This window comes from Pongo pygmaeus, chromosome 8, assembly GCF_028885625.2.
Source record: "Pongo pygmaeus isolate AG05252 chromosome 8, NHGRI_mPonPyg2-v2.0_pri, whole genome shotgun sequence".
Classification (NCBI taxonomy): domain Eukaryota; kingdom Metazoa; phylum Chordata; class Mammalia; order Primates; family Hominidae; genus Pongo; species Pongo pygmaeus.
In genome coordinates, this window is record NC_072381.2 from 127,878,684 (window position 1) to 127,904,363 (window position 25,680).

A 25,680-nucleotide genomic window follows, 5' to 3' on the forward strand; every position below is an offset into this window, starting at 1 on the left:
TCGAAGATTGGCGGGAGAGCTACTTTAACTGCAATAGACATGAGCCTTTTCAAGGGGTGCCACTTGACTAGAGGCCTGAAGTTGGAGCAAGTCATACACGGATCTGGAGACAGAGCTATCGAGGCAGGAGCGGGTGCTGTGATTTCAAATATTATAAGGAGGCTTTGTCTGGGGCAGAGCATGCCAGGGGATGAGAGGTAGAAATGTTATTGGATCAGGGGTCCCCAGGGAGGTGACCAGCACTTTGGGTCACAGTAGATCTTTGGATAGAGGAGCATGTCACCATTCAAAGGAAAGCACTTTCATCTGTAAGCTGTTTAATGAATAGACCTCAGAGAACATCTCTGCTCACCGCTCTGGAAATGAAGGCAAATCATCTATTTCAGAAGTCAATGCACTGGCAGGGTTTGGATGGGAAAGTATACAATTAAACTAGAGAACAAAGATCTGTCATCTCCAGCTCTACTGGTCAGATGATTACAAAAAAGAAAGGAATTGAAATACTAATAGGATACTAATAATGAGGGCTAACATATATGTTGTGCTTATTCTGTGCCGGGTGCATACTAATTCATTTGATCCTCCTGACAGTCCTATGAGTGAGTGCTGTAGTCTTCCCTGGGTTACAGCTGGGCAACTAAGTTACACAGCAGTACCTTGCTTAGGACTGGTGGTCCCACACAACTGGATCCAGAACCTCATTCATAACCACCATACTGTGCTGTTGACAGAGCAACAGAGATTATAAACCAACCCCAGCTAAGCCCCAGTTAATAGCTGAAATAAACAGGGCTCCAGATGGCTGTGGCTTTGAGATGGAACAGAACACATCACAGCCTTCACTTTGCAGGCTCAGGAGCTTGAAGACAAGGTTGCCTCCAGTTGCCGTTAGTGCAGCCCTCACTAAAGAAAAGCAAAAAGAGCCAAGGGACTGTAGGAAGGCTCTTTCCAAGCCAGAGATCCAGACAAACTGCTCTTGAAGAGAGAAAGCCCTTCCAGATTCCCCCATGTCCCAAAAGACCAGCCGGGATTCCGGACCTCTGCTAAAACATGGACAAGAAGCCAAGAACGAGACCTGAAACAGACTTCCCAAACAGCAGAAGCCTCATCCATTTCTGCTCCTAGTACATCCTCCAGGAAAGCCCACCCTACTCCATACAGCAGCCCAGACAAGCTTGGAGGTCTGCAAGCTGCAGGGGTGCCCAGAAACTCCGCCCCTGGAGGCTTTTAGGATCTCCTGCTCCTGGTCTTACCCCAGAGCCTCTGAAGGCAGAGGCCGTATGTACATACCTGGTGAAGAACCAAGGGCTTAGACGGTTGCTTTACTTCTTGGAGCCCTGGACTGTTTGTAAAATTTACTTTTTTTTGAGATGGAGTCTCGCTCTGTCGCCTAGGCTGGAGTGCAGTGGCACGATCTCGGCTCACTGCAAGCTCCACCTCCCGGCTTCATGCCATTCTCCTGCCTCAGCCTCCGGAGTAGCTGAGACTACAGGCGCCCGCCACAATGCCCGGCTATTTTTTTTGTATTTTTTTAGTAGAGACGGGGTTTCACCGTGTTAGCCAGGTTGGTCTCGATCTCCTGACCTCATGATCCGCCTGCCTCGGCCTCCCAAAGTGCTGGGATTACAGGTGTGAGCCACTGCACCCGCACCAAAATGTACTTTATTTAGGTGATTCTTTCATGGGAGCCTCAAACAAGCAATCATTGTTAGCTGAGTGCCGACCCTGTGCTGAGCTCTGGGGAGACAGGGTTGAATAAAACAAATCACTGCCCACAGGTAGCTTATATTCAGTACAATGGGGGAAAATACATCACTGCTTCCCTGGGGTTGCATTTTTCCACTGTTGAAGTGGGCAGTTTGCTAGAGAGTCATTTCCACTATTGGCAATTCAAATACACCTTTTGTCAGTTAAAAAACAAGTGTGCCGGGGACCTGAGCTTCATCTTAGGGCAGGGTGGGTGGAAACATTTGTGAGTCTCCAGTTTTTAGTCACCCAAAACTTGGAAACTTGGAGGTCTTTTGAGCAGTTTATGAGTCTCTGCCTGCTCTGGTCGGCTGCCTTCTTTTATTGCTCTGTTGGTTTTGCTAAAGAGTTAAAATTCATAAAATTAGGAAGTTAACAAGCTCAAAAACCAAGTGTTTGAGTTACTTCATTCCACTGAGAGAGCTGTAAATGAGTTGCATTGGAACTTAAAATAACTGCATTGAGTAAGTGATGGTGGCGGGCACCATGAGCTAACTGTGGTCAGAAGCCTGACGGCCTCCGCTTTGGGGCTGGATTCTCCGTTTGGAGCCGTGTGATCCTGGATGAGTTTCATGCCTTGGATTCAGAAATCAGACTTTCCATGAGCTTATATTTCAAGTGAATAAATAGCTCTGGTCAGGCTTAATTTGAAGAAGAAGTAAGCTTGGCAGTGGGTGAGGGTTCCTTGGAAGGCCAACTGGGGCGGAGGGGCTGATGACAAGCGGCTCTGGTCCTTCCTGGAGTGTTACCTGACCAGGTAACGGCTCCCTCGACCTCTCGGAGCCTCGGCAGTGAGGGGATTGGGCCAGTTGATCTCTGAGGCTCCTTTTAACTAGAATGGTCTGTGATTTTTGTAAGAAAACAAGTCTCTGAGGAGGTTGTGGTCACCTCATTCCTAATTTAAACCCTGGGGAGGCTTCCTTATGCGCTACTTCTTTTTCCTAAATTATTGACGGTTAAAGCCAAGGCTGGCATCGAATGGTTGTGATCCATCTTGAGCCTGGTTGCTTTGTGTTTCAGCTTTGTACTGGCTGCTGAAAGTCCCCAGGAGACCACAGGGGTGACATGTTCATCCCCAAGAGATGAGCTTCCATGAACCTCATACCGCTTGCTCCTTCCCTGGGGCTCCAAGGCCTTCGGGTTGTCTGAAGTGAGATACCCCTGTGTCATTTCATCTTTTCCTTCTCCACCTTCTCTGCCTTTAAAAAAAAAAAGAAGAAGAAAGGAAAGAAAAATGCTATTAATAGAGAAACCGAGAAGTGTAGCTATTCTGATTGTGTTTCCAAAAGGCTCCTGGAAGTGGCACGGAAGTTAGAGTGATTCAGCACTACTTGGTGATGTGTGCCTAGAACCACAGGGGGGCATTAGCCAGGACAACACGCCTCAGGACAGAAGTAAGTGGCTGTGAAGAGGCATGTCCATCACTGCTGGAAAGGTGCAGAGTTCAGCTTTTGGAGTCAGTGCTGAGAGTTCCATTTCTAAATTCATTCAGAGCGTTTATTTAACACCTATTGTGTGCTCAGAAGTGTATCAGGTATGGGGACTCAGAGGTAAGGACTGGTGGCCCCTGATCTCAAGGTACTCGTGGTAGATAGTATGATGCTCAGCTTAAGGGCTGGGCTTCTGAAGTCGGATTGCCATTTTCTGGATGTGTGGCGTTTCTTGGGTGACTTCATCTCTAAGTCTCAGTTTCCCCATCAGTAAGATAATAGAAGTAATAGCAGATACATACATAGCTCTTAGGGCATTGCAGAGTGGAAGGACCTCCTTATATGAAACGCAAAGCACAGTGCCTGATGCATTGCTAGAACTCGGGCAATATTAGCATGTTGTCATTGTCATCATCATCATCATCATCTTCAAGGCACTGACAAAGGAGTCAGCTGTGTGGGAGGAGTGCTGGGACACTCTTGTCTCCCTGGGGATGAGGTGGGTGGGTGGGTTAGGAAACCTTCACAGAGAAGGAGGGTGATGTGAGACTTCTGTCCGGGAGCTGACTCGGAATTTGCCAACTAATATGTTGGAAAAGGTTCTCTGGGCAGAGGTATCCAAAGTTGATTTGCCTGTCACCCTCTGAGGTCCCAGTTGTTGCCTATATCATGTGACCAGTGTGTGGCTTCTCTTGAATTAAGAGCTGCGTGTCTGGACTGCCTGGGATTTTACAGATGTCATCTCGTTAACTCTCCCTGGAGCTCATGACACCCAGGAGATGGCAGTTTATAGAAGCCCTGGAACCTTCTTGAATGATGCTTCGTTTGGTTTCCATGCTCTGGGAATTCCTCACAAGGAAAGATTTGTCACATCTTAAGGAAGGAAAAAAAGGCAAATTTGGGAGTCCATGGATACCCTATTATTTTAGATTCCAGGACAAATTGTCGAATAAGCACGTTTCATAAAAACAATCCTCCGCAGCATCCCGTGACAGCAGCTGGTCCCTCGCCACAGAATAATTATGTCTCCTTGTGCACACAAAAGTCTCTGAGGGCATATTGTTGTGGCTGGAGTTTCTGATAATTTCCAAATTGAACAACCTCAGTCCTAATGAGTCAGAGGCTTGTGCAATATTTTCAAACCTCAGGAACATCTTTTTCATTAGTTGTGCAATAAAGATGGTAGGCCTATCTCTGTGATGAGCTGTTTTTTTTTTCTCAAAGTTTGATGAGATTCGCCGTAGAATTCCTTCTCACATAGTCTTGGGCAAGATTTTACCCGATCTTCCAACACATGAGTCATCATCTCATATCCTGTGACTAAGAAGAGCTGTCTCTTTGGTGCCAGTTTTCTAAGCACAGTTACCACTTGGTGGAGATGGATGGACACAGTTGGGATTGCCCAGGCAGATGGGCAATCTTGCCAGCTAGACATAGGGGAGGGAAGCCTCAATGTTCAGCAGTCACATCTGCTTTTCTGTGACACAGAGTGAGCTATACAGGAATATTGTATTCTCCAGGACAGTTAGGGCAGTGGGAAATATCACCAAACAGAACAGTGACCCAAAGAGCCGCTGCCACTGGGTTCTCTGTGGGAGCTGGGCACTGTGCTCATTGTGTTATGGGCCTTGCTTTGTTCTTACCTTGTAGCCACCCAGAGAGGCAGGGCATTATCCTTGCTTCCTAGCTGAGGCTACAGAAGAGGCTCCTAGAGGTTAGCTGTAACTTGTCCAAGGCCAGCCAGTGCAAGGAGGCGGAGCCAGGATTTGAGCCCATGTCTGTTTCACTCCCAAACTGTTCTTCAGATTTCTTTAAGTCAAGTGTTATTTAGAAATGTTTTGTTTATTCATCAAATATTTGGTTGGTGTTTCCAGCTATCTTTCTGTTATTAATTTCTAGTTTAATTCCATTGTGGGCTGAGAACATATTTTGTATGGTTTCTATTCTATTACGTTTGTTAGGGTGTATCTTCTGGTCTAGAATGTGGTCTGTCTTGGTGAGTGTTCCCTGTGTGCTTGAGAAGAATGTGTGTTCTGTCATTGTTGAATGGAGTGTTCTATAAATGTCACTTAGGTCTAGTGGATTGATAGTGCCGTTCAGGTCAACTGTATCCTTCCTGATTTTCTGCCTACTGATCTATCAGTTCCTGAAAGAGAAGTGTTGATGTCTCCTGAGTCTATTCTGAAACACTGAATTGCGGTGTCCATGATGAACCACTAGAGTTGGAAAACCTGAGTCCCCATTTGGGCCTTTGGGATGACTCCCTTCCGCCTCAGTTTCCTCATCTACAACAGGGGGACAGTGATGCTGCCCAGGAGACATCAGCAGGATACTGTGAAAGTCCAGTGGCATAAGGGGTATGAAGGAGCTTTGTCAGCTCCTAAAGCCTCAATGCTAGGAATCCTAAAGCATTGAAGTACAATGATATAAGGAAAATGAAGGAGCTCTGTCAACTCCTAAAGCCTCAATGCTAGGAATCCTAAAGCATTGAAGTCCAATGATATAACGAATATGAGGAGCTTTGTCAACTCCTAAAGCTTCAGTGCTAGGAATCCTAAAGCATTGAAGTCCAATGATATAAGGAATATGAAGGAGCTTTGTCAACTCCTAAAGCTTCAGTGCTAGGAATCCTAAAGCATTGAAGTCCAATGATATAAGGAATATGAAGGAGCTTTGTCAACTCCTAAAGCTTCAGTGCTAGGAATCCTAAAGCATTGAAGTCCAATGATATAAGGAATACGAAGGAGCTTTGTCAACTCCTAAAGCTTCAGTGCTAGGAATCCTAAAGCATTGAAGTCCAATGATATAAGGAATATGAAGGAGCTCTGTCAACTCCTAAAGCTTCAGTGCTAGGAATCCTAAAGCATTGAAGTCCAATGATATAAGGAATATGAAGGAGCTTTGTCAGCTCCTAAAGCCTCAATGCTAGGAATCCTAAAGCATTGAAGTCCAATGATATAAGGAATATGAAGGAGCTTTGTCAACTCCTAAAGCTTCAGTGCTTTAGGAGTCCTAAAGCATTGAAGCTGTAAGAGATTAGGACCTCTAGTTGGCAATTCCAGACTCTTCCAGGACTCCTGATAGAGCCAACACCAAGAATAGTGAAGCCGGAAGGATGGAAATAGTAATATGCCTCCTGGGTGTCAAAGCATGGGTCTCCTCTGGGCATGTTCTCTTGTCCTACTGAGACATGATAGCTCTTGGCCAAAGTGACTGAACTTGACCCTCTGTTTCAGGAAGGCCAAATTCAGGGTTCACCACCATCATGTCCAAGGGCAGATGCTTTGGTCCAGAACATCAGCATCCCAATCATTATACCAAGCAAACAGCCGTCTCTGCCTGCACGGTGGAGAGCACATGCTCCTCCCGGGGTGGCCTGCATCCTGTGTTCTTCTCAGGCCGACTTTCTGTTTAATGTTTGCTGGTCAGGAAATGGCCTGAGCTGAGGTTCTTCAGATCCCAGTCTGACCTTTCTCCACCAGCATTTGTGGCTCTGAAAAATATAGCCCAGTGTGGTTTAGCCCCACTGGATGAAACCCAGTAGGAAAAGTCTGATAATAGCAGAGGAGGCACAGGAGGAAGGGTGAGGATTTGAGAGCATCTGGGAAGGACCATGTGCATGGATATCGTTCTGTCTGTGGGATTCTGTGACACTTGTCATTCACAGTCTGTTCCCTTGGAATTCTCGTCATTGGCCAAACATATAGTGCTTCTGTCCTCTGAAAAATATCATTCTGCTCTGACCTTTCACACCCATCTCTGACCACATCAACTCCCTGTTTTCATGCATCTTGTGGATGAAGGACACCACCTTACCTGTAAAGACACTGGTGGCTTCCCAAAGCCACCAACTGACTTGTAGAGAAGACAGAATCCCAGAGTATGAAACCTGAGGCTGAAGGGTCCTGGCAGGTCCTAGAGCTCAACCCTTCACTTCACAGGTGGGGAAACTGAGGGAGCCAATGGGAACATGACTCTCACAAGCTGCACAGCTCATCTGTAGGGGCCAGTGTGGAGTCTGTTTGTCCTGAGACCCAGGGCTGAGCCTTTGAGCCCTCCCCATCTCAGCCGCATCCTCCTGTTGCAGCAGTTAGGTGTTTGGGAGAGGCCATGGTCCATGCTCATGGTTTTCCTGTAAGGCTGGAGAAACAGGCCTTGTTCCCTTAGTCTCTCTAATCAAAATGAGGTTGCAGAAAACCCTTCTCCCTTCTTCTCTCTAAAATAATTTCCCTGGGTTAGGAGATGACTAAAAGACTATTCATCTGATGACTGATGTCTCCCTTCAAGAGTTATAAGCACATATAAATGCCTTTGAATGGTAATTATAATAATTTTGCTGAAGGGAAAATAACAGTATAAATATCATGGTGGACACATGGAATGAGGACTGAGATGCTTTCATGTCTTTTCAGCTGTGGTTAGATTTTCTTCGAGCAGAATATACAAGTTTTTCCTCTCCTAGCATAAAGACTCTTTTTTTTGTATCTTTTCTCTGTACTTTTTAGACATGATGGAAAATGCATTTATACATTTGATGACATATTGTACTACTCAATTGTTTAAAATTATAAATGTAATTTAATCCTATGAAAAATTAAGAAAAGAAGATTCATATTTCACCATCACCATCTCCCCAGAAATATCATTTCTTTATTACTATTATTATTATTATTATTATTATTTTGAGACAGAGTCTTGCTCCGTCACCCAGGCTGGAGTCAGGGGCACGATCTTGACTTACTGCAACCTCCACCTCCCGGGTTCAAGCAGTTCTCATGCCTCAGCCTCCTCAGTAGCTGGGATTACAGACCTGCACCACCACACCCAGCTACCTTTTATATTTTTAAGTAGAGACAGTTTCGCCATGTTGGCCAGACTGGTCTCGAACTCCTGGCCTCTAGTGATTGGCCTGCTTCAGCCTCCCAAAGTGTGGGGATTACAGGCATGAGCTACCATGCCTGGCCTAATTCCATCATTTCTGTCCCAAGTGTTGCCACCATTTAGTTAACTGTTCCCCTGTTCACATCCATTTGGGCCAAAGTTGCGATGTTAAACAATCCTGAGATGGACATTTTCATGTTTATGGCTATTTCTGTATCTAGGGTCATTCTCTTAGGAGAGGTACTAAGGAGTACAAAAACTGGAAAGAAGGATATGAAATTTGTATGGATCTGGTATAAATTGCCAAATTATTTTCCAGAAGGGTTGTAGCCATATTTGTTGCCATCAGCTCTAGAATTTCAACCTCGTAAGTCACTGAAAGAAATTCTCCCAAAAGCAATCCTTCAGGAATAATGGAAGAAGATGGTGGCAAACCCCAGCCATTCTGCTCACTGTTAGATTCCTTTTTTGGTCTTACAGGTTACTTTTATTCTCAGGTTGATTGCTCCTAGAATTGAGCAGTGTTTGGGGTAGAACAACGAGCACTTTTAAAATTTGGTTCTACCTCGGGAGGGGGTGAGTTGTGATCACAGACAGTCTCACCTGGGAGGGGCTTGGGTGGTTGTCAGCTCGTCCTTCTAACACTCGTGTCTCAGGCGAGCAGCCTGGGACCAGTGAGGTGACCTGAAGGCTGGAGGTCACAAGCTAGGAGGCGACAGAGAAGCCGGGTCTCAGGAAGCCCAGCCCAGGGCTCGCTGCGCTGAGACTCTCGGATGCCAGCTCTGTCCAGGATGTGGGAGGAGGCCAGACTGATTTGGTCTGTTTTGAAAAGTGATGAAAATATTTATTCAAATGTTTTGTACACACAGGCAGAAGTATAACAGGAGCTGCATATACAAAATTATTTTCTAGTAGTCACATTAAAAAAGTAAAAAGAAACAAAGAACATTATTATTTTTGTTTTTAAAACAGCTTTATTGAGAGATAATTTACATACTATAAAATTCACCCCTTTAAAGTGTACAATTTGCTGTTCTTATGTATTCACAGTCATGCACCTATCACTACCAGCCCCAGAACACTTTCATCACCGTAAAAAGAAACCCCGTATCCATTAGCAGCCACCCCATACTTCTCCTCTGCCCAGCCCTAGGCAACCACCGGTTCATTTTCTATTTCTATGAATTTGCTTATTCTGGACATTTCATATAGATGGAATCAAACAATACGTAACTGACTTCTGTCTCTTGGCATAATGTTTTCAAGGTTATCCACATTGTAGCGTGGATCATTATTTCATTTCATTTTATGATTAAAAATATGCCTTTTTATGGATACAGGGAGACCAGACTTCTATTTTATCTCCCCTCCCTGATGGGGAATCCTAATTTCAGCCCGGAAAGTCACTGCGAAAGTCTAAACTGTGGAGGCGATCCTGACTGGTTCCACTGGAAGAAACTGTAGCACCTGACTCAGGAAGCTAGCATTAAAACCAAGAATATTCTATACGGATGGGGATTATGCACTGAAAGGAAAACATGAGGAAATGCACTTTTCAGATTTATTAGATCATAGAACTTTTTTGGAGCTGGAAAGGATGTCGGAAACCATCTAGCCTACCCCCTCATCTTACCACTGAGGTAACTGAGGCCCAGGAAGGGGAAGTGGCTTGTTTTGGGTCCAGGACCACTCTTCATTTCTTATTTGAGCCAAAGCTTCCTTCTGGCATCTGTCTCTGTTTCACAAGTTCCCCTCGCATGGGGGCTGGGTACTGCTTGGAAGAACTGGTCTCTTCCTTGATACAGGGGCTCGTTCACCATCACCTCCCTCCCTGGTGTCTCTTCTGCCTCTCTGCAGCCTCAGGCCCTCCTCCTGCACCGGGGGGCAGACTCAACCCAGGTGGGCACTGCCTCCCAGTCCGCGGCCAGAGGCTGGAGGGCTAGGGAGACTGAACAACCCCGGCAGCTCCAGACATAACAACCTATGTTGAGGAGTTGGCGCAGGAAGCGAACCCAGCTGAGAAATCTGCGAAGGTCAGGACCGGAGCCAGACGCTTATCAAGAGCAAAGTTAATGGTGTTTTTGTGAACCGAGCAGTCAGCTGTTTCCCCGAAGATAATAATAGACACATCATGTTGGGCATTCAGGAGGCATCTGAAAAAAAAATTGTGCAGTGGAATTGATTGGAAGCTTTTCTCTAATACATAAAATAGGCCAGAAAAGACTATCAAATGTAACAACACCGATCAAACCCAAGCACTCACCATAGATCCAAGCAAGGATAGATCCAAGCAAGGACTGAAAAACACGATTTCCTTTTTTTTTTTTTTTTTTTGCCAGTGAGTCTGAAAAGTGATTTTCAATGACAGGCGCCTTTAAACATAGACAACATAAACAACAACATAGTTGTTCTGGAAAAGGCATCTTTTCCCAGTAAAGCCAAAGATGCAGATCTAGGCTGTGCTTGTGACTGACAGCACAGTGAGGGGTTCACAGCCAGCTGGCCAAGTGCCCCCCAAAAGCATGTTTCAAATCTGCTCTATTTGAGAGAGACTGCCTTAGCCTTGTTTGGGTACGTCTTCCTCCTTCACTTCACCTGCCACAGACTTTTCCAGGCACCATCTGCTGTAGTCTTGGCCCAGCCCCTGCAACAGTTACTGCTCAAGGCACCCGGGACAAGCAGGACGGGGGAGCAGCCTGAGGTCTGGCGTCCGGCGAGCTTTTCCCACTTGGAGCCGTCTGGGAGACTGTCCCGGAAAGAGAGGGGCTGCCAACACTTGGAAGTGCCAATGCGTGCTGAAAGTCGAGGCCAGGCTCCCGGCTCCCCCGCCTCTTCCTCCTTGATTCATTAAAAGGAAAGAAAGAGGCCACACGAAACTCTCCTGAATTTCATTTCTTTGTTACTATACAAAAGACAGAGCGTGGTCATTCATCATTCAGATTTTAGCCTTTTTAAACAAATAATAATTCCTGCTTGTGAATTCAGTGTATTTTAACAAGAGTAGGTCTGAGGACCATTGGCCATGTCTTTCCTTAGATTTGCAGACAGCGGCCCTGATGGTGCATAGGGTTTCAGGTTTCCTTTAGACCTCAGCTGGCTGCCTGGGCCACCACTTAGCAATGCCATTGTCCTTCCTGTGCATTTTCTTTGCAGAACTCGAGGAAATCCAGTCGCACAGGCCCCTCTGTGCCCATGTCCCCAGCGCCCTGGAATGTGCAGTACCAGCAGCAGCGATTAGAATGGGGGTCTGGTTTCCCGGAATGTGCAAGGTCTCGCTTCTGTTTCTGCTGCCTCGATGCCCCAGACCAGTGCTGGGCCGGGCTCTGGGCTGGAGCCGTGGCTGACAAGTTTCCTTGGAATTTAATGGAGCGGGGCAGACAGCGTGCAGCCACTCAAACTGAAAACTTGGGAAAGAAATGAGTGTTGTGGGGCAGCTTTGCTGCATTCACTGGGTCATATATGCGTCTTTTTCTTTTCCCAGGCAACCCCTCTTGCAGACAGGAGGCCCCATCCCCTTTCCCTTCATGCCTCACTGGCATGAAGGGAACCTTTTAAAATTGATTTCTCTCCTGACCCTCTGAGAGAACATAGTCCAAGTTCCCTGGAGGAGGAGGAAGGGCTCTGTGTTTCTCTGCAGTTCACGGCTCATTTAAATGCAGCCCACGTGCTGTCTTTCCCCACTCCTCTGCCTGCTCCCATTGTGCTTCTCATGATCATTCTCAAATTCAGCGAGAAACCTCACAAAGGGAGCTTTTCTTAGGGAAGGGTCATCCTTGGCCTCCCGAACGTGGACCAGCCCCTCTCCCCAGCTGCACAGCATCAGGTTAGTTAACCACCTGCCTCCATCTGGGTCCTGTCTGGACAGGCCTACTCACACCTGCTGCAGGCATCCAACTTGCCCTCAGGTGCCTGTGGCTCGTCCAGAGGGGTGGAGCCCACATTCCAGTCCTGACAGCTAAAGTTCAGTGGTGGGGACCCTGCATTTCGTGTAAAGATCAATATTCCAGGTCCTCTCTTCCTGCCACCCAGCGACTGGCCATTTGCAGGCACTGGGTCCCAGTTGCCCTGGGCCTGCAGCCCTTGCATTCTCTGCTTTGTCTTTGCTGTTGCACCCCTGCCCCATCAGAAATGCAGGTGGGAGGGCCTTCTAGGTGGGCGCTAGAGGGATGGTTGAGCTTGCATCCAGCCCTGACTGCATTTGCTCTCCCCCGCCTCTCTGTAAAGCTGCTGAGCAGTGAGTGGAACCAAGTGGATGAGAGTGGCCCTGGGCACCTGCCGATAAGTTTCCCGGTGTGTCGTTTCCTCCTGGGAGTCCCATCTGCATTTGGGTCTGGATTTATTTATTCAGCAAGTAGCCTCTTTATAGTTACTTGTTTTGAGACGGATTCTCTGTTGCCCAGGCTGGAGTGCAGTGGCGCAATCTCGGCTCACTGCAAGCTCCGCCTCCCAGGTTCACGCCATTCTCCTGCCTCAGCCTCCCGAGTAGCTGGGACCACAGGCGCCCACCACCACGCCCAGCTAATTTTTTGTATTTTTAGTAGAGATGGGGTTTCACTGTGTTAGCCAGGATGGTCTCGATCTCCTGACCTTGTGATCCACCCACCTCGGCCTCCCAAAGTGCTGGGATTACAGGTGTGAGCCACCGTGCCCGGCCTGTAGTTACTTTTAATTTAGCCATGCTCAGGGCTGAAGGGGATGCCAAAGAAATATAAGATGAGCCCCTCAGATGTCCTAAAGATGAAGATGAGGCCTCCAGCATGTACCCCCCACATACACCCCAGGAAATTCTGGGAGTCACTGGATTCTGGACCTCCCAAAACCTGCTGGCACCTGGAGGATGAGGCCCTGAGGCTGGACCTCAATCCTGCTGGGTTGCTGGGCTGGGAAAGTACTGATGGCAGCTGAGGAGTCTGTCCCAGACTTCACTGAGCTATTCCCAAAGATTATTCCAAGTTCTCCTGACACCGCACTGGAGGCCTGCTGTGCTGGCCTTCTTTATTTACAGTTTCTGACTGGTGTCTAGCAGCCTTGCCAGAGAGAGTGGCAGTGTGTCTGCAGGCGACCAGGAGAAATGTCCCAGGCTTTAGGGCAGGACTTTGAGCATATAGCAGTGGGGGCCCAGCAGGCCATCTCCTGCGCAGTTACTTCTCCTTGTCCTTACATGGTCGAGAGGTTGCTGCCTGGCCCTTCAAGTGCGGATGGAACATGCTATCCATTGGCCTTAATTTCCAACCTCTGCATGATGCATTTTGTGCTCCTGCCTTTGAAAGAACTTTTATTTTCTTGTCACTTATGCCCAGACCCACATGGCAGAAGGAAGGGAGGCTGGGACAGGGGAGGCGGATGAGCTGCCGCTGACGGACCTGCCCAGTGTCTTAGCTCATCCCGGCCTCCATCCTGATGAGCAGACACTGGCCCAATCCAGCCATATTTTTGGCTGAGTTTCTGTCTTCACATCTCATCCTTAACCCTGAATCCTGGCAACAGTTGGTACTGGGTTGTATTCTTATTTGTAATCTTTAAAGTAGGAATACCTTTGCTGGTATTTAAAGTGGAAGAAATCAGTCGAGGAATCACAAGTGATTTGCAAACTGGAAGAGAAATTAGAATGTAAATGTGAGGAAGCGTCAGCATGAGGGGCTTGCCTGGGCTGCACAGCTTGCCTTGGCTGGAGTATGCACTGTCCTGGCATTGCAGGGAGGGTGGGTACCTTGCCTCCCTGCAGGTGGGGGACTGTGTCAGCCCCTGCAGACTGCTCCTGGGCTCCTGAGTTTGACAGATTTTTTTTTTTTTTTTTTTTTTTTTTTGAGACGGAGTCTCGCTCTGTTGCCCAGGCTGGAGTGCAGTGGTGCGATCTTGGCTCATTGCAAGCTCCGCCTCCCAGGTTCACGCCATTCTCCTGTCTCAGCCTCCGGAGTAGCTGGGACTGCAGGCACCTGCCACCACGCCCGGCTAATTTTTTGTGTTTTTAGTAGAGATGGGGTTTCACCGTGTTAGCCAGGATGGTCTCGAATTCCTGACCTCATGATCTGCCTGCTTCAGCCTCCCAAAGTGCTGAGATTACAGGCATGAGCCACCGTGCCCAGTTGAGTTTGACCAGATTAAGGCAGCATCTCCAGTAGCACCTGAGCAGCTCCTGAGATGCTTTTCTGTACTAAATCTGGATTTGGGGTATTAAATCAAATGAATTTGAAATGCAGGCACAGCTGGCCCCATGGGCATGGACCTGTGCAGTCACACATTGCCCAGTGTTCAGAAGGGTGCTGCACCTGTTTTAATGCTCTGCTGTTTAATGCTGTCTTGAGATTCTTAATAATTTTTGAACAAAGGGCCCCACATACTCATTTTGTACTGGGTACTGCATATTATGTAGCTAGTCTTGAATCTAGGACAGTGCATTAAAATGCCATTGATTGGATCAATCTGCTCTTGCAACTGATTTGAATTTTGGGAACATGCTGTTCCCTGTGAATAAAGGAGGATTCATTTCTTTTCCCTCGAATACACTGCGTTCTGTTTTCCAAATTAGCTTTACGTATCAACTCAGCTGAGAAATTGGAAGGGGGGATTGTTCTGGCTGGAAGGGAAGGTTAGATTGTTAATCCTGCGTCCTGGCCCTGATCTCCCCAAGTGTGAAGCATGTTCCCACAATGGTGTGGGCTGCGGGGGGCTGGAGGCTGGCTGAGAAGGCGGGGACCAAGGAGGGAGGCCAGCCTGGGAGCCAGACGGACGGGGTTAGGCTCTTGCTTTTGCCACTCGCCAGCTCTGAGGCTTTGGGCAACATCATTTAATTCTCTGATCCTTTTTTTTTCATCTTTCTCTAGACTGGTGATAAGATGCACCCTGCAGGCTTGCAGGCTTGCAGGAATAATTAGAGATAACATTTGTGCCTATTATTGGGCTTGACATATAGTAGATGCTCTACAATAAATAGATCCTATTATTCTTATTGATAATATTATTTTATTGCTAACATTGAAGGTTGGGTGGGATTTGACTAGCTGGAGGCGAGGAGAATGAGATCATCCAGGCCGGAAGGAAAAGAGACAGGAATGCAGAGGGATGGAGTGGAGCACTTTGGAAGTGTGGGGAGAGGTCTGCAGGGTGGGAGCGTGCATTAAGGAGTCTTGGGGAGAGTGGAGGAATCAGTGCCACATGGTGAATGAGAGGGGATCGTGGGCCCGAGGAGATGGAGATGGCTGTGGGGATCCTGCAGGAAGTTTATGCGCCCCAAAGTGGCATTGTCAGTTAGGAGGAGACACTGAAGACAGAGGTGAGGCCTACCTGAATTGGCATAGAGTGGGATTCTTGGAAGCTTCAGAAGCTTGAGAAGAGCCAGTTGGAGGTGTTGAAATGCACCTGGGAGGAATGTGGGAACCCGGCTCTGGGCTGAGAGCTGGGAGACGGAAACCCAGGTAGCCTTGGCCTTGAAGATGGGGCATGATATTTAGTGCTTTATGTACAATCTCACCTAGAACTCCCAAGCCCTGTGGAGTAGGTGATATCAGCTCTGTGTTACGGAAAGGGAGACTGAGGCTCAAGCAGGGACATTCATGGTCTGAAGTCACACAGCTGTAAGGGGCAGAAGTGGGCATGGACGCATTAACTTAGAGCCGAAAGGTGTGACCTTTCTTAGCGTGGGTGGCCCCACGGAGAACGTGTGTGGGTTGGAGTACAACTTGGTGTTCCTACCCATCCCGGATGCTCTGCGTTTGTGAACCCAAGTTGCCACATCAGGGCGGGCGAGGGCAGGAAGCTCTGCAGGGAGAAGGGACAAGGGACAGAACCAAGAACAGGGGCAGGGCCCCAGGGTCCTGTGCAGGGACAATGAAGGGAGTTGGCACACCTGGGTTAGTTGCTGGCCAGTGTGGGGAGAGAGCTGGCCTGGGAGTCTAATGGGAATGCCAGGGAAAGCTGCCTTGGTCCCCTAAAGTGAAGCCCCCATGCTGGCCGTGGAGTGTTGGTGACTGAGGGTCCCTGCTAGCTGTCTGGCCGAGGCAGCATGTCCTATAGGCATAGCTCTGGTGTCCTGCTGGCAGGCGTGAGTGCCCCTCATGCTGGGAGCCAGCCCTGTGCTCTGGAGGGAGACGGTGGGAGGACAAGGGACAGTGGGACCTGCCACCTGAGCAGGAATTGGCACCTTCTGCCACTGGCAGGTCCAGGTTTTATGGAATCTGAAACTTGTACAATTCAGGATACCCTCTTCAAGAAAAACACCCCTCAAAATTATGAATATAACATTAGGTATGAAACTATTATTGATATAGATCGAAAAAAGAAAATGCCCAAAATGACAAACTTCAGAAAATAGACAAATACTACAAACATCACAAAATCCAGAAAAATACGATTAAAAAAAGCCAACTGCTGAACACTCCTTCGTCTTGAAAATACCCCTCTCTCCTCCTCTATTTTTTGGCTGTGAACTCTTTGCTCACCTTTTCGTGTGACAATGCTTTTGTAATATTTACTACAGAGAAAATATAATAATTTATTATTACTTTTATTATTTTTGGATTATTATTATGATCAATTCAATATTTTTCTACTACCCACACACTCACTGTCTTCTGTCCACCCTCTTCCCTGCACCAGGGGAACCAGCAGAGTGGGCAGTAGGGTGTCCCTGGAGGCCACACATATAGCAAGATAGATACAGCAATTTAACTAGACACAGAAGGGACTTCAAAGCACACAAGTATATCTCATTTAACCCAAACAAAATGATTATCCAGTTTTACTTTTCCCTTAGCCTCTTCCCCCAAATGCTGGCAGCCACCCTGATGGGATAGATGTGTGACGGAGGGCAGGAGACCGTGGCCCCAACCAGCTGCAGCTTCACTCTTTCACTTCTATATACTCTCTACAAGCTGTGATGACAGCACTTTGCTAGGCCCCTCACAGGGCAGATGGAGGGCTCCACACTGAAGCTTTGTGGATGTTTGCTGTCTATCCACCTCTGCTCCTGCCTATGCAGGGATTCAGGCCCCACCACTGCAGAGAGCCCAAGAGCATCAGGCAGAGGTTCCCAAACTATCGTGGTTGGTGGCACCTTTAGTAGTGGATATGGTTTGGTTGTGTCCTCACCCAAATCTCATCTTGAATTCCCAGATGTTGTGGGAGGGACCCGGTGGGTGGTAATTGAATCATGGGGGCAGATCTTTCCTGCACTGTTCCTGTCTCCCAAGATCTGTTGGCTTTATAAAGGGGAGTTTCCTGGCACAAGCTCTCTCTCTCTGCCTGCTGCCATCCATGTAAGACATGACTTGCTCCTCCTTGCCTCCCGCCATGATTGTGAGGCTTCCCCAGCCACGTGGAACTGTAAGTCCAATAAAACCTCCTTCTTTTGTAAATCACCCAGTCTCAGGTATGTCTTTATCAGCAGTGTGAAAATGGACTAATACAGTAGTGCAGTCATTTTTTCATGGTCCCCAGTAAGGCCAAAAAATACACAACAGTTCCATTTATCAATTAGTGGGGTCCAAACAATTTGATAAGTATTTGTGTCCCTACAACACAGTGGTCATTAAAAAAAGACATTTTAATTTCATTGTTCAATAAGCATGATTACTTATGAATGGGATATGTGCACCTGTTGGGTGTCACACGACCTTTCAAATCTTGGAATCAGATTGGACACCACCATCCCCATTTCCAGTTCGACTCTGATTTTTGTGTGGTACATTCTTTTTATCACAGTGACTGCCAGAAATCCAACTTCATATGGAATCATGAAAAGGGATGTAGTGTGATCTGATTTCAAAACTATGATCGATCTAGAGCTAGTTTACAAGGTGTCTAACAGTGATCAAGTATCACTGTATTTCCCTAGAAAACCTGAAATATCGATGAATTTTCTGTGGCACTCTGGGGTCCCTTGGGGCACACTATGGGAACCATGGAATTAGGACCATAAGGACCTGATTTTGGCTTCTTCCTGCCTCAGATCTAATCTTTACCTGGCATTTTTGCCTTAAAGATGAAAGAAGCATACATTTTGATGTATTTAAAGCACATATTCGACCAGGCGCGGTGGCTCACACCTGTAGTCCCAGCACTTTGGGAGGCTGAGGCAGGCGGATCACAAGGTCGGAAGTTCAAGACCAGCCTGACCAACATGGTGAAACCCCATCTCTACTAAAAATACAAAAAATAGCTGGGTGTGTGGCATGTGCCTGTAATCCCAGCTACTCAGGAGGCTGAGGCAGGAGAATCACTTGAACCCAGGAGGCAGAGGTTGCAGTGAGCCGAGACTGCACCACTGCACTCCAGCCTGGGCTACAGAGCAAGACTCCGCCTCAAAAAAAAAAAAAAAAAAAAAAGCACATATTCATTTTGTGCTTATTCTTTTGAGAGAAACACAGATAAAAGTCTATCCTTTAATTCATACTCCCCATACTATGATTTTCATTTTTACTGCAACAAATTTTGTTCAGTGTGATAATGAATGTCAAACACTTAATGCCTTGCTCTTTTCAGTAACATGACATATTGGAGAATAATGACTGAAGCTTATCTACACTGCCTACATCTCTTTTCTTCCTCCTTGAAAGAAGTTGTTGAAAGTAGTTAAGAAGTATTATGTGTAAAACTCCAGGGATTATGTGCTTCAAGGAAGCAACATTTATGAAGTTGTGTGCTTGACTAGTAGTTTATAAAGAGGATAAGACGAATCATTTATTATCTTGGGATTGAATCCTGGCAATTTTTAAACTATAAAGTCACAGGAAATGTTGGCTACTCTTAATGGGCCATTTGTTGTGTTAAAAATCAGTAATGATAAATATTTACTAGGTAAGTGGAAAGATCCATTTCTATAAATTGTTGTAACTTATCATTTCACAAATCTTAGTTACTCAGTTTTTCTGCTTAAAAATGAAATCATGTAGCACTGTATAAGTCATTCAGTTTTTTATTTTGGAGAATTACTCTGGATTGTCTAGGCTCTGTGCTCTCCACATATATTTTTGAAACAGCTTGTGAATTTCTACAAAAACTCCTGCTCAGAATTTTCACTGAAAGTATGCTTAATCTATGGGTCAATTTGTGAGAAATTGATAGCCTAACAATAGCGAATCTTCTGATCTACAAGTGTGGTATTTCTCTCTATTTATTTAGGTCTTCTTTATTTTGATAGCGTTTTGTAGCTTTCAATGTACAGACCTTGCAAATATCTTGTTAAATATTTCCCTAATTATTTGATATTTATTTTTGATGCTGTTATATTTTAAAATTTTTGATTCCAATTGTTGCTAATACATAGAAGTGAAATTATTTATTGACCTCTTATCCTGTGACATTGATAAACGCAGTCATATATTTGTAGATTTCTAGAATTTTTCTATATAGACTATCATATATATCATCTGCAAATAAAGACAGTTTTACATTTTCCTTTCCAATCTCTATGCCTTTTGTTTCTTTCTCATTCCTCATTGTGTGGTCCATTACTGAACGGCAGCCAGTTCCAGCTTTCTGTTCAATAAAGGAGCAGTTAAAAGGGCCAGGCCTTGAACTTGCAGGGGGCTTCCCATCCTCATTGCCTTCTGCTGCCTCGGTTCTGGCTTAACAGAACAGTATGGAGAGGAGGCATGGTCCTTACCTACTAGGGCATTACATTGGCCTTCTTCAGGTTGGTTGCTTTGTCAGGTTTAAGAGCTCACCTGGGCTGCAGTGCAGGCTAGGTTATCTGCCGACCTGACCATGTCTCCTTTCTGTAGTGTCTGTGGGGTACCCTTGTAAGCCAGGGAGAAGAGATACACGTGAAGGCCAGAAAAAACAGCCTGCCACACAACTTCCCTGGATCATACCTTCACAGTGATATGACGACATCGTTAGGAGGCGCCGAGGTGGCTGTGTGGGTCTCCAGACACCTCCCTTTACCTCTCTGCTCTGCCACTGATGTGTGACGTGCTTGCACCTATGCATAGTTGCCACTGAGCAGCACCGTGGCCAGTCCTTTGGATTTTCTTCTTTCTAAATTGTGTGCCATGGCTTGATCAAGCATTTCATATACAGTAAATCATGAAATCAGCATAGAAAACACATTGAGGTAGATGGTGTTACCACATTTTATGGATGAGAGGCTAACACTTGGAGGAGTCAGGTAACACGTCCAAGGCCACACAGCTAGTGAGTACCCTGCTGAGGGTCACACTCTGGTCCATCTGAGGCCAGAGCCTGTGCCAGCCTTTTCCTCATGCTGATAGATGGGGAAACAGAAAGAAGGAGCAGTGGACGCCCCTACCCTCTGTCCCCTGATCCCCTTGGAGAGTGGGCAGTGGCAGACCCAGCCTGGGCCCATCTATGGGGATTCTCCATCGGGATTGACCCCTCTGGAAGGAAGACAGTTGACCCACAGTTGAGATCACAGCAGGTGGGCCAGCCAGGGTGTCTGTAGACCATCAGGCAGTGGCCACTCCATCTAGTTTAATGGACAAGCCTTTTTAATGGAACAGGAATCTAACACTGAACCAAGCTGCTTTTAGACAAACTTTTATTCCTCACTCTGAAACGGCGTTTGGACAAACCAAATATTTCTTCTTCTTTCAGTTGACATTTTGTCCGTCTTTGAACAGTTAGTTGATGTTTCTTCTGTTTAGTTATTTCTGTTCTATTTTCCTGTTGCCACTGGTCCACCCAGGGATGGTAAGAATGGAAGTCAATGGTTGCTTTTTCATCTGAGATGTGCCACGAAGGCTTGTCAGTCAGACTTGTCGTATGGTCTGTGCTCCCACTGCTCCTTTCTGCTTCCTCACTACAGAATTTGGAGAGTCCTGGACCTGATCTCAAATTTCGCATGTTATTTATCTTCCTGCAGCACGCTGGGGAGAGAAAGAGACAGGGATTCCATCATAGAAGGTTGGAGCTGGAACAGACTTCACATCTCATTCCAGAGGCATTTGGTCCATCTTACAGATGAGGAAATGGAGGCTGCCCAGTGGACTGAGGCTGGAACTGGGCCTTCCAGTGGCCAGGCCAGATCCTCCTTGAGCTCCCTTGCTGCTTTCCTGATGGGCAGACCCTGGAACCACTTTCTGTGGCTGTGTGAGAAGGCAACTGCCTCTCATTTTACCCAGCAAAATCCATCTTCAATCCATCTTCATTTTTGCCCCTGGTGTGGGCAAATCCTCCCATACCTAATTCAGGAAGCCAGAAAGAGGAAGTGAGTTAATGATCCTTAGTTGGAAGGCGCTGGTAATGGTCCTTCTCATGAGAGTTTCTGAAACACCACGCTGTCTCTGTGTTGCTGGCCTGGCCAGAGTTAAACCTCTTCTTGGCCTTTCCCCAGGAAGCTGGTCTGAGGAAGCCCAGATGCGTTTGTTTACAGCTGTCTGGTGACATTCGCCAGGCTCTGTGTTCAGAAGGAACATTTCCATTCCCTTATTTACACCTCCCATTGGAGTGCTCGGGGAGCACTCCAATTATTTGCAACTACCTGGAAACCTGGGAGGGTAGCAGATCTGTAGGAGGCCAGTGTTGAAGTGAGAAGCTGTAGATCTGGTGACACTGTGGGCTTGGGAGGGCTTGCCCAGATCTGTTACTTATAAGTAAGATCTGTTACTTATACTCTCTATTAAGAAACTTCAGTGTCCATGGAGAAGTTATTTAAAGTCTGTGAGCCTCAGTTTCCCCATATATAATATGGGAAGGATACCTGATTTTCCTATTCCACATGAAGGTAGAAAAAATTAAATTAAGCCAGCTGATGAAAGGGTTTTGAAAGCAAAAATAATAATATGATACTGTCCTGAATTTATTAAATTATTCTTCCTAGTAGTGCAGATCTTTTTCTGTACCTTAGAAAACCATGCTATGTAAAAGGAGATTATTCCAATCTTTAAATAAAGCAATTCAGAGGTCAGGGGCTAGGACAGAAAGTGGCCCTTTGTTCACAGAAGCGCTTTCACTTCCAAGAAAGCAAGTGTGGGAGAGGCAGGTGGTCCTCCCGATGTCCGTGTGTCCCATGGTGTCAAGTTGGGTTACTATGGCCCCTGGTGACCCAGCGCAGCAGGGATGTGGGAGCCAGTGGGTGTGAAGCTGTGATGGGTCACAAGAGGGCTGGGACGTCCCACAGCTTTTACTTACAGCCTAGAGCCTGGGGAAGGGTTGCCACTCTAGTGGTGAGAGAGGCATGTGTGTGTGTATGCGTGTGTATGTATGTGTGCGTTTGTATGTATATAATGTGTGACTGTGTGTATGTGCACATCTGTGAGTATATGAATGTGTGTGGAAGTGTGTATAGGTGTTTATGTGACGGTCTGTGTATGAGCGTGGGTGTATGTGTGTGGGTGTGTTTATGTGTGTACGTGCGTGGATGTGTATGCATAGTGTGTATGTGTGAGTTTGTGTGTGTGTGTACATGTGCATCTCTGTGTATATGTGCATGTGTGTTAGGGGCAGGCACACAGGCCTGTTGGTAAATGAGACACAGAATACCTACAAAATACAAAATATGAGACAGGAAATACAAGCCCCAGTTATTCATTTTTCAGTGCAACAGGCATAAGATTACCATGTGAAATTGCTGTGAAAGTTTCCAAAAGCTTCCTGTCAATTCGTAGCGAGCAGCTAGTAGAGGAGTGCGGGTCCCTGGAGCCTGCTTCTGCAACGCTGAGCTAGTCCAAGGGGGAAGAGTGCGGTGCATGGCTCTTAGCTGCAGACCAGCCTGGAACCCCTCCAGCCTGCTTGAGCAGAGACTTGTTAAGAGGTAGCAGCAGGTGCCACAGATTAGGAGCCGGAGTAGTAGGCTAAGCCTGCACTTCCAGGGATACACTGCCTCTGCCATCACCCGTGCCACCAAAATGGGAGCCCAGGACCCTGAATCTCTAGCAGTCCGTTTCTGAATCAGTTACCTTGGGTTTGTGCCTCTGGTTGATGGAAACTAACTTTTAGCCCTGCTGGGTGACAGCCTCACATCGGGACATGTGATAGCTTTGTTGAAAGTAGCTTTGGAAACGCCCACCACGTGGGGCCACTCACGGTAGTATAAACGGTCATGCAACTGAGCGACGGGGATACGTTCTGAGAAATGCGTCATTAGGCGATTTGATCACTGTGGGAATGTTAGAGTGCGCCTACGCAAACCTAGATGGCAGAGCCCACTCCACACCTAGGCCAGATGGCAGAGCCTGTGGTTTCTAGGCTGCATGCCTGTACAGTATGTTACTGTACTGAATACTGTAGGCAGTTGTAACAATGGTGAGTATTTGTGTATTCAAACATAGAAAAGGTACAGTAAAAACAATGGTGTTATGGTCCGCCGTTGGCTGAAATGTTATGTGGTGCATGACTGTAGGTATAAAGCATTACGGTCGTTTGATTTTTCTCTTTTTCTCACCCGCAGTCTTAAGGCACCTCTTATGCCTTTTGTCTGGGATGTCCCAGGCAGGGTTGGAAAGCGTGGTTAAGGCATGGTGGAAACTGCTTTGGGGACAGACGATGGCCTCAGCTTGCCTTGGGGTGTCAGTGGGAAAGATAGGAGCTGCCCCTTTGCCTTTGTGTTTCTTCGTAATAGTCTCAGATCTACCCGCCTGGTGGGCTTCTCCTAGAAAAAGCCCCGGTGCTCTTTGCTCCTGCGGTGTTTCTCAGGAGGGTTGTTGCTTCTTTGTAATGGTGAGGACTCAGGGAAGGGATGCAGGCAGAGGATGACGCCACATCAAAAAGGGACCCTTGGCTGGGTGCGGTGGCTCACGCCTGTAATCCTAGCACTTTGGGAGGCCGAGGCAGGTGGATCACCTGAGGTCAGGAGTTTGAGACCAGCCTGGCCAACATGGTGAAACCCTGTCTCTAGTAAAAATACAAAAATACAAAGGTGGTGGGTGCCTATAATCCCAGTTACTCAGTAGGCTGAGGCAGAAGAATCGCTTGAACCTGAGAGGTGGAGGTTGCAATGAGCCAAGATTGCGCCATTGCACTCCAGCCTGGGCGACAGAGTGCGACTCCATCTAAAAATAAATTGAAAAAAAAAAAAAAAGAAAAAAAAAAACTTGGGCCGTCAGCTTCTTGGAGAGGCTGGTGTGAGGTTGAAGCATTTGCTGGTGCCTCTGCTCAACGTTTTTGTGGTGAACCTGAGCAAAGAGGTTATTGAGGAGAGAACCCGAGCAAAGAGGTTATCATTAGTGGATTTTACTGCCTTACCTGGGTGGGCACTCCTTTGGGAGTTGGATGGACATTTGCAGCTGAGCCCAGGTGGGGGAATTGTGCTCACTCTGCCTTCAGAATTCCAAAGGCTGGGCATGCATCTTGGCTTCCTCTAACCCATGTCTTTCTCTAGGTGGCCACAGCAGAGTGTCATTAAGTATCTATTCTTTGCTTTTGTTCTCAGGGCAGGAAGATCCCAATAGTTTGCGCCATAAATATAACTTTATTGCGGATGTGGTGGAGAAGATCGCCCCTGCCGTGGTTCATATCGAATTGTTTCGCAAGTAAAGAGAGCCTTCCTTTTTCCTATAAACTCCGAAGCTTTCACTGCCACTAGCAAAACATGAGAGCTATTTTTGAGATACATTAAAGTGTCAAAGTGTCACTGAATATCTTCCTACTTTAAGATAAGTGTGTCTCCTTTAGAACATTTTCCCTATTCGACTATATAAATCTACATTCTTGACCCGTCTAAATGTTTAAAGAACCTCGGGCTCTGAAGAGATTCCCTAAGAATATTTTGTAAGTGGAATTTTTTGATGCATGCAAAAAATTGGCAGGATGTTTAGTTTTTAAATGCTAAGCCCGATATATAAAGGAGCGATGGCTAGGTGTGTGTGGCTGTTGCACAACGCATTAATCAATGTGCTCAAGCGTTCATTTTAAGGTGCTACAGGCTTAAGTGTGTACTCCTTTGGATTTTAGGCTTCCGTTTTCTAAACGAGAGGTGCCGGTGGCTAGTGGGTCTGGGTTTATTGTGTCGGAAGATGGACTGATCGTGACAAATGCCCACGTAGTGACCAACAAGCACCGGGTCAAAGTTGAGCTGAAGAATGGTGCCACCTATGAAGCCAAAATCAAGGATGTGGATGAGAAAGCAGACATTGCGCTAATCAAAATTGACCACGAGGTAAGTGTGTTCTCGCCTTTAGAGGTGAGTTCTCAGATGCCCTGGAACACCCTTGGCAAAGGCACCAGAGCTCTCTGATTGCAGCTGATTCTCGGGGGGCACTGAAGCCAGTCTGAACCAGTCACAAGAGGGCCTTGAGGAGATGCTGAGTATGGCCTGGGGGTGTGGGAGAGGAAGGGGCTCAGGAAAACTTCTATAAGGAGCCAGATAAAAGTTTTTAAAATAGTGTTTTAAATGTTTGTCAAAGAAAGCAATAGATTTGTAAAGAAATCAGTAGGTAAGTAGTGAAAATTGAGTCTCCTTCCCATTCCCAATCCTGAGGCAACTCTTGTTACAGATTTTATTTATCCTCCACAGATACGTCATGCATTCACAATGAACATAGAATTTACTGGGTTTTAGACTGAGCCATCCTTAACTTGTCAACAGTTACTTTGAAAACAAACCAGCTCTCCCGAATTGGGGTTTTGCGGGGTTATGAGATGTGTTTCAAAAGAATGTTTCATACTTTAAACATCTTGAAAACCTTGAATTAAAACAGAGCTAATGGATTTCTTCTTTCCAGACCTT

At 46.6% G+C, this 25,680-nt stretch overlaps 1 protein-coding gene across 1 annotated transcript in view; it reads left to right on the top strand.

The window, feature by feature from the left end:
* The window catches only part of HTRA1 (HtrA serine peptidase 1), a 54,186-nt gene that overhangs the window by 3,394 nt on the left and 25,112 nt on the right, over nt 1-25,680 (top strand). Inside the window, exons 2-3 of the mRNA XM_054436221.2 lie at nt 24,385-24,484; nt 24,906-25,110. Of these exons, the coding sequence (XP_054292196.1) occupies nt 24,385-24,484; nt 24,906-25,110 (305 nt within the window). The remainder of the gene's footprint in view (nt 1-24,384; nt 24,485-24,905; nt 25,111-25,680) is intronic.